Source organism: Dipodomys ordii, unplaced genomic scaffold, assembly GCF_000151885.1.
Source record: "Dipodomys ordii isolate 6190 unplaced genomic scaffold, Dord_2.0 Scaffold70, whole genome shotgun sequence".
NCBI classification, from domain to species: Eukaryota; Metazoa; Chordata; class Mammalia; order Rodentia; family Heteromyidae; genus Dipodomys; species Dipodomys ordii.
In genome coordinates, this window is record NW_012267286.1 from 875,586 (window position 1) to 884,955 (window position 9,370).

The 9,370-nt window shown below is 40.9% G+C and overlaps 1 protein-coding gene across 1 annotated transcript in view; it reads left to right on the forward strand.

Annotated features, from left to right (window-relative positions):
* Positions 1-9,370, forward strand: part of Prss12 (protease, serine, 12 (neurotrypsin, motopsin)) — a 74,221-nt gene that overhangs the window by 1,078 nt on the left and 63,773 nt on the right. Inside the window, 1 exon segment of the mRNA XM_013023734.1 lies at positions 4-86. Coding sequence (XP_012879188.1) covers positions 4-86 — 83 coding nt within the window.

Genomic DNA, 9,370 nt, shown 5'->3' on the forward strand with positions numbered 1-9,370 from the left:
GAGCCCCGACGGCGCGGGCAGAGCCTGGTGCTTCCACCGCAACGCGCGCGGCCAGGTGGACTGGGGCTACTGCGACTGCGGACGCGGTGAGAACGCGCCCGCGGGGGCCGGGGCCGGCCCAGGCTGGCAGGGAGGGCAGGGCAGGGCAGGGCAAGTGGAGGCCGAGAAGAAAGGAGGGAGGACGGGGGAATGGGGAGGGGAGGGAAGGGGACGGGAGAAGGGAGAGGAGAAGGGAAGGGACGGGAGGGAAAGTGGAAGCCAAGGAGAACAGGAGGGGGAGACTAGGGAGTCGGGTAGGGAGGGAAGGGAAGGGGGAAGGAGAAGGAAGTGGAGAGCAGAGTAGAGGAGTAGGGAGGGGAGGGGAGAGGGGGAGGAGAGGGGGCAGGGAAGGAGAAGGGAGGTGAAGGGAAGGCTCAGGAGAGGGGAAGGGAGAGGAAGGGAGGGGGAGGAGAGCAGAGAAGAGGGGAGTTTCTGGAGGACAGGGAGCAGGGATTTGGGTGATGGCTTGGCATTGCCAGGTGTGATGGTTGGCTGTAGCAAGGTGTGCTCTGTGCGTGTATGTGTGTGTGTGTGTGTGTGTGTGTGTGTAGCTTTGGCTGGGTGTGTACCTGCTGAATGGCCTTACAAACGTACAGGACACAAAGGAAGAGGTTAATTAGTGTGTGTGTGTGTGTGTGTGTTCTGTGCTGGGCTTGAACTCAGGGCTCTGGAGCTCTCCCTTGGCGTTTTCATCCAGCTTGGTGCTCCATCACTTGAGCCGCAGCCCCAGCTCCTCGTTACTTATTTTGGAAAGGGAAATACTGAATATAACTTAACAAACCTTTCCTCCTTCCTGTGAATCGGGTTTAGCAAAATGGTGTTGATTTTTTTTTCTTTGCTCCCAATGTTGGCCTGTATATGAAAAGATAAAAATAAAAGACTTCAAAATATGATCAGTTCTGAGGCACAATACGGTAAAAATGGCAACAACAACACCCCAAAACAACAATAAAACTGTCCAAAATCCAATAACAACAACAACAAAAATCAGGGAGTGAAAATAAAAAGAAAGGGACGAAGGAGGAATTTGTGTCTCAAGTGGTAGAACCAGCCTTGAGTGAAAAGCGGAGTGAGACTCAAAGTCCTGAGTTCAAGCCTCAGTATCAGCACACCTATTTTTTTCAAACCTTTTTGTATGTTTAAGTATTATTTTGTTGGTTGTGGGCTTGAACTCTGGGCCTGGGCGCTGTCCCTCAGCTCTTCAGCTCAAGGCAAACGCTCTGCTCTACCACTTGAGCCACAGTGCCACTTAGGTTTGTGCTAATAGAAGCATCCCAGCATCCCCTTAATAAACAATAAAATGAATAATCTGCCTCTAAGCAGAGCTTCATTTTGAATTGCTGGAGTTTTGTTTAATATTAGTTCTTTTTTCCTTTCTGTAACAACTAAGGTAGAAAATTCTTATGTCCTTCAAAGTTTGAGTTTCTCCTAAAACAACAACAATAACAAAATTGGCAGCTTTTCCCTGAGCTGTGAGGCAGGAGTTTGTGAACTGGGATCCTAAGACATGTATTTTGTCCTTTTTAGAGGTAATTTGGAAGTGGCCTTTTACAATGTCATCTTTTTTTTTCCTACAGAAATTTTATTTATCAGTCCCTTCAATTTCATTAGTGCTCTGAGTTAAAGGAACATGATAGAAAGGTTAAGATCATTCTGCCTTCATCCCCGAGAATGAAGTCATCGCTATCCTCATGCTCCATGGTCAGAATGCCAATGTGACTATAAAAAAAAAAATTGAGGTGATATCAAGCAAAAAGCCACATAGCATTACCTCATTGTTTACCATAAGAGATTATTTGAAGAGAGAGAATCTAATCATGGCTAGCAAACATGGGCAGTTTAAACGAAAAATCTTCTAATTACTCTTATAAGTAGATAAGGATGAATTGTTAGAAAAAAGTAACTGCATAGGATGCAAGATACAGTTTCTCCTTAAATTATATAAAGACATACTTAAAAGGAATGCAAAATGGACACACATCTATTGCTTTGTTTCAGACACATAGTTTAATTTTCCTGATGAGGATAACTTTTCTTTGGTTTCCTATCACCTCTCCCCTCCCCCCCCTTTAATTGGATAGAAATTTAAATTTTTCCAATGACTTTCAGTTCATGGCTAACTCTTTCCAGACAAAACCCTTGAACATTGTGTAATCTTTGAGCATAAGGTAATTGAATACAAGTGAAACAAAAGAAACCACCCAAGAGGAGATAAATGCTATGTTGTTACTGAATTATTTTCACAGACTTCTCATTCTGTCATTTACAAATCTGGTTAGATAAAACTCATCCCTTGGAAACAACTGGCCTCACAGCTTTTCTGTTATTTCAGTCATCTCAGTTAGGAATTCAAACAAAAAAAAATGGAGAGTTGAAAGAATATTAAATTTTGGTTTAGAAAACCTTGCTGCTTCAATGTAGAGGAAGACAATCTTAACCCTGAGAGCTTTGGTTTTTCTCCTCTGGAAGAAAGCAGCTTTTGAACAGGTTAATTCACAGGACTTCTCCAGCTCTGGCTATGTACACAAAATAACCCTGTTTAATAACAATGGGTAAGATCCATTGTGCATTCATTTTGTGCAGGATGCTAGACTAAGCATCTTATGTTTGTTTTCTCATTTAATTTCCACAATCTTATGAAAGAGTTCTAGTATTTTACTGTCAAAAATACCAAAAATTTAAAAACAGGAATGTAGGTGTAAATAGGATTGGGTATATGCATTTTCACTTCAAAAGCCCTTTTTTTTTTTCACTTATAGATCATGTAGAAATATCTATTCTGTGTAGTAGTACTCATTTAGTAGCTTATAGAGTGGCCTAAAAGGAAAAAAAGAGAGAAAGAAAAGAAAGAAGGAAAGAAAGAGAGAAATAGCTGGGCAGTGGTGGTTCATGCTTACTATCCTAGCTACTTAGGGGGCTGAGATCTGAGTTCAAAGATCTGAGATACAGTGCAAAGCCATCCCAGGCAAGAAAGTATATGAGACTTTGAACTCCAATTAACCACTAGAAAACCGGAAGTGGAGTTGTGGCTCATAATGGTAGAGCACTAGTGGGTTCAGGGATAGTGCCCAGGTCCCTAGTTCAAGCCCCATGACTGGCAATAAATAAATAAATAAATGAATAAATAAATAAAGGGAAGAAAGAGAGGAAAGGGAGAGCGGGAGAAAGAAAGAAGGAAGGAAAGTTAAAAAAAGGAGGAAGGAAGGAGGGAAGGAGGAGAGAAGAAAGGAAAGAAGAGAAGGAAAGTTAAGAGAGAGGAAGGAAGAAAGAAAGGAAGGAAATTATGTTAATAGGAAAGATGTTAATAGAAAGGACATTATTTCCAGTCTCTAGGCTTTCATTTTTGTTTCCTTTACAGAAAACCAGGACAAAAGAAAAGAACAATGTATGGTAAAGTGATCCTCAAAAAATAAACAGGTGTCTAAAGTCAGGGTTCTAGTTGCATCCAGAAAAGTAAGGAAGTTGGTTCCTCCGAGGTAGAGAGTTGGTTGAATCTAAGTTGAAGGGGCTGAGTAGGAACTCAGGTGAGCGGGGCAGGGTGTGGAATTCCAGTGGTTCAAATCTCAAAGAGCAAAACCAGTAAGGCCTAAATTCTGGCTTTATGAAACTTGCAAATTAGTAATCAGTTTCTTTCTGGAGATTGTAGTATCTTACCTCAGCTTAGTGATTTAGTTCTTGTGATAAGAATCACCTAAGGACTTGTTAAAATATAGCTTCCTGGATTCTAGCCTCTAGAGTCTTCAGTTACTCTCACAACTAGATCAAGAATGGAATATGCCTTTCTAAGGGGCATTCAAGTTGATTTGATCAGATAAAAAGACAGCTGTGGGAGGGCATCAATTCTCCTAGAATGTTGGAGTAGGTGGGTAGAGTGATTGAGCTCACCATTCTTGTGCTTGATCTCAGCTAGCAGGAGCAGGCAGATGGGACACCATTGGCTCACTCCCTATATATTTTTACAAAATGGCACCATTACTGTCCATGTGACCATTCTAACATAATGGCAACCAAATTTGCTAGAATAGGATTATGAACTGAAGGCATGTCAAGTTGTGGTCACATTTCTACAGAAAGATATAACTGGAAGCCAACTTATCTCCCACACAATCACTGTAATGAGTTATGCGTCCTGTGGAGAAAAGCTAATCACCTCTCAAGTCTCGGAATGATGCTATGAATGGAACAACTTGCTTGGCACCGTTGTAGGAACTCCTCTTTTATACCAACAACCAATACATCTTAGGTGATTGATGATTGAGGAGTGACACAAACAGAATAAATGGTATCACTCTAATAAGTGAGACTTTCACTATAAAAGAATCTATTAGCTACCCATTATGCCCAAAATACCTGAGATAGTCAACTTGAAAGGAGGAAAGATTGCTTGTAGCTGAGAGTTTTAGAAATGTCAGTCCATTCATGGGTCACCTGTCTCGGTTGTGTTGAGGTCTGGGATGAGGCATGTGGTGGGAGCTATGCTATCTCATGGTAGCCAGGAAGGAACAAAGAAGAGCAAGAGCCTGGGGTGGGTCCCAATATCCCCTTCAAGGTCATGACCCCAATGACACGATGTCCTCTCATTAGGCCAGGCATCCCTTGAGGATCCACCACCTCCTAATAGTGACTATGGCTGGCAGTCAAGCCTCCAACACATAGCCTTTGGGGGAGAGTAGCAACCCAAACCTTAAAGAATGACGCCCAGATCTGCACTCTGCCCCTTCTAAAAGTCATGTCATGTTAATCTGGTCACATGTTCCTGCCCACCTTTAGTCTCTTGATTCAACGGAGCAGATGGGCATGTGGGCAAAATATTGTTGGTTACAGTCTGTCTGCTTTGACGTCCATCTGCTGCTTGAAGTGAAGCTTTTTGCCAATGCTATATGTATATATTATTTTTAGACAATAACTCAATCATGGGTCGAACCTTCTTCCTTTGTATGACAGCATCTAATGTTTCAAACTAAGGAATAATTTATGAGATTTATAAATGTCTAACAAGAGCATGTAAACGGATAGAATTGATTACAGAGAGGATGTTCTCTCATTTTGAAGTAGACCAATTCCGATTCTATTCTTGGCATTAAAGGTAGTTACATGAATAATAAATGAACAATTATTATGAATTATAGATGAGAACTAATGGATGAAAATATAGTTCAGTTGGATAGTGGCCCAAGGAAAAGCCCAGTGTGTTGAGATGATTTGATTTCATTTTAACTTAGGGTAATATGAATAAAACCTACTATTTTACAGTGCCAAAATAGATTTAAATTATGGGTCAATGGTCAGCATAATTATAGCTAAGCCTAGTGCTACCAGATAGTCTGTAAAAAGAAGTGATCAAAATTTACCTTGCCTGGGAGTGAGGGAAGGGGTGACATTATCCTGACTTAGGTAACTGTAACCCCTCAGTATATCACTTTTATAATAACAATTAAAAAAAGTTTTAAGAAGAGCTAAAACAAATAATTTACCTAGCCCCCTCTACTGTATTTGAAACATTAACATGCAATGGCCCAATTCAGTTGTTTTCAGATATTGTGATTATTTTGGGGTATAATTCATGAAGACATAAAATCATAAAATGGCTATTTAGTACATTTTCCACTGTTGTATTTTGTATAAAATTTGGTAATATATTTAATCATCTAATGTCAAGTATATGTACCAAATTGCCTAACAAGTAATGGGTTTATGGATTTATTCATGTTTGTGTTGGTACTGGGCCTTGAACTCAGGGCCTCCGGGCTCCCACTGGGTGTTTTCACTCAAGGCTGTCACTCTACCACTTGAGCAATAGCTCCACTTCCATCTTTTTCCTGATTAATTGGAGATAAGAGTCTCAAGGACTTTTAAGCTTCAGCTTGGCTTCAAACCATGAATAGCTAGGATTACAGGCATGGGCCACCAGCAGTAAAAAGTAAAGCCACTAGCTTTAATTTTTTTCTGTAGTTCATAAATTGAAGATTTTGTTTATATAACTCACATTTTTGGTCAAGTATCCGAACAATGGCTTGCTAGTGGCAACTTGTATTATCTCCAAGAACAATAAGAATGAGGAAAGATTTTTTTTGTGGTAGTAGATGATTTGAGGGTTTATTTTTGGCAGTACTAGGGCTTGAACTCAGGACTAGGCAAGTACTCTATCAATTGAGCTACACCCTTAGCTCCTTTTGCATTAGCTATTTGTCTAATAGGATCTTGCCTCTATGTCCCAAATTGGCCTGGAATTTGATCCTCCTGTTTATGGCTCTTGTATAGCTGAGATGAGATGGGGTTATGTGAACTTTTTGTCCTGATTGGCCTGGGATTTTGATCTTCCTGATCTCTGCTAGGATTAAAGAAGCTAGGATTAAAGACATGAGTTCCCATGCTCAGCTGTAGCAAGATATATGTGTTTTTCCCCCTCTTTACCACACTGTGATTCTAATATTTTTCAATATTTACTACTAATTCTTACCAGAAAACTACTTGGATATGTCTCTCTCTTGGCTGGTTTGTTTCTTTTCAAATTAATTTATATTATAAGTGCATGGACTTATCATTCCTTTGCTTTGTTTCAGGAAGAGATGACCTGTTTGGTTCCTTTTCTAGTATTTTCTAGTATTTCTTTTGGGTCTGCTTTTTCTTCTTTGTGTAAGTATTGGGGCTTGAACTCAGGGCCTCAATCTCTTAGCTCTTTTTGCTCAAGTCTACTGCTCTACCACTCTAACCACATCCAACTTTTGGCTTTTATTTCTGGTTCATTGGACATAAGAGTATTATGGGCTTTTTGTCCTGGGCTGGTTTCTATGATCCTTAAATCTTAGCCTCTTAAGCCACGAGGGTTATAGTTGTAAGCCACTGGTGCTGGAGTGGGCCTCCTTGACATATGAAATAGGAGAAGAAGGGCATCTAAGATGTTCAAAGTAAGGGGAAAATGGTTCCATTCTTCCTCTAGGGTTGTTGTAAATACCACAATGTGGAATGGCTTAAAAAGCTCACATCTGTCATCCTAGTTACTCAGGAAGCTGAGATCTGAGGATTGTGGTTTGGAGTCAGCCGGGTCAGGAAAGTCCACGAGACTCTCATCTCCAATAAACTACTCAGAAAAAACCAGAAGTAGCGTTGTGGCTTAAGTAGTTGAGTGCTTGCCTTGAGCACAAAGAGGCTCAAAGACAGTGCCCAGACCCTGAGTTCAAGCTTGGGACTCAAAAAACAAACAAACAAACAAACAAAAAACCCACAACAGAAACTTCATTGTCACGGAATAGGCTAGAACATGCTCTCTTGGAAGGCCCCAGGGAGGCATCTGGCCCTGGTCTTTCTCATAGCTTCTGCTCGTTGCTTGGATTATGAGAATAAAGCTCCCACAGTCATGAAGGATTTAGGCTCATATGTTTTCCTCCTCGGATTTCTCCTTTGCAGAAGAACAATGTCGTATAGGATTAGGGTTTACCCCAATGACCTCATCTTAACTTGATCATCTGCAAAGACCCTTTTGGCAAATCAGCTCACATTTCTAGGTACTGGGGATCAGCACCGCTGCATCTTGTAGACACGCACCATTGAGAGACAACAGCCTTAAAGATGGAAAACCTGACCTGGTGCTGGTGGCTCTTGCCTGTAGTCCCAGCTACTCAGGAGACTGAGTTCTAAGGACTATAGTTCAAAGCCAGCCTGAGCAGGACAGTCCATGAATCTCTTACCACCAGTTATCACCAAAAATATGTCAGAAGTGGAGCTGTGGCTCAAATGGTAGACTGCTAGCTTTGAGCAAAACAAAGCTCAGAAACAGCATCTAGTTCCCTGAGCTCAAGCCCCAGGAATGGCACCTACACAGATAGAGAGATGAAAAACTTAGGAAATACAAAAGGAATTTCAAGGCCCTCAGCTGTTCTCTGGTTTGCCTTATATTGACTGAGGTGGATAAAATGGTTAGCATGTCTCTCAGTCTTTAGAATTCTGTTTTCTAGCAAAGTTGTCCATCAAGCAAATTTTTGTACCATGATCTATATTTACCTAGAAGTAAAGTATTAACTGAAATGACAGTAAATTAAACATTTTTGCCAAGGAATTAAGAAAGTAGAATTCTAAGCATTTTTACAAATTGTGACATTCTACCTTGAAAGAATCGTAATACCAGGGATGTGTTGACTTGCTTATTTGTTTTAACAATTCCTTTCATGGACTCTGGGCACTTTTCTCTTGACATGCCATCATGCCCAAGTTCCAATCTTCCTTTCATAACTAGTTTGGTCTATATATTTTATTTCGTTTTATTTTTATTTTTTATTTTAGTTTATTTATTTTTTACAGTCCTGGGGCTTGAACTGAGGGCCTGTGGGCCCTGTCCCTGAGCTTCTTTTGCTCAAAGCTAGCACTCTACCACTTGAGCCACAGCACCACTTCTGTTTTTTTCTGTATGTGGTACTGAGAAATCGAACCCAGGGCTTCATGCATGCTAGGCAAGCATCCTACCACCAAGCCACATTCCCAGCCCTGGCCTATATATTTTAAACAACTACTATAATTGACCTAAAACTCTGAGATTGCAAATTTCTAATGATTATTATTGCTTTTGAGGGGGGGGGCAGCTGATTACTGGGACTTGAACTCATAGCCTAGACTCTCATTTGGCTTTTATTGCTCTAAGCTGACATTTTACCACTTGAGCCACAACTCCATTTACAGCTTTTTGCTCATCAATTGGGGATACCAATCTCAGGGACTTTTCTGCTTCACTGGCTTTGAACTGCATTCTTCAGATTTCAGCCTCCTGTGTAGCAAGGATGCCAAGCATGATCCATCCTGCCTGGCCTAGTAGTGGTGTATCTAAACTTTATCCATGGACTGAGGATTGATTTGAGCAGTTTATGACTTGTGAGGCCCTGTGCTCTGCCACACAAGTCACACTTTGCCTCTGTGTTTGTGATTCTCTTCCCTGTGCCTTGTGAGTACTGGAATTTCAGATGCACTACACACTTGTTTTGTGTTAGGACTTTTTATTGTTGTTCTTTAAGATGCTTCAATTAATCATTAGCAGAATGGAGAATTTCATAGAATTATATGCCCTTAAGAAATACTATGGCTGGGCATAGTGGTGGAACTCTGCAACCCCAACATTCAAGAAGTTGTCACACAGAGATTGGAGTGTGAGGTCAGTCTGGGTTACATAGACAGACTATCTGAAAGAGAGAGAGAGAAAAAAAGCCATGAATCCAAGGTGGATGGTTTTGTTGGAATACTTGAGCATTTTTATGGCCTCCGGGGAAGGGAAAAAAAAACAAACCACCTTTGTAGAGGGGAATTGCTTAGAAGGTGTGTGTGTGTGTGTGTGTGTGTGTGTGTG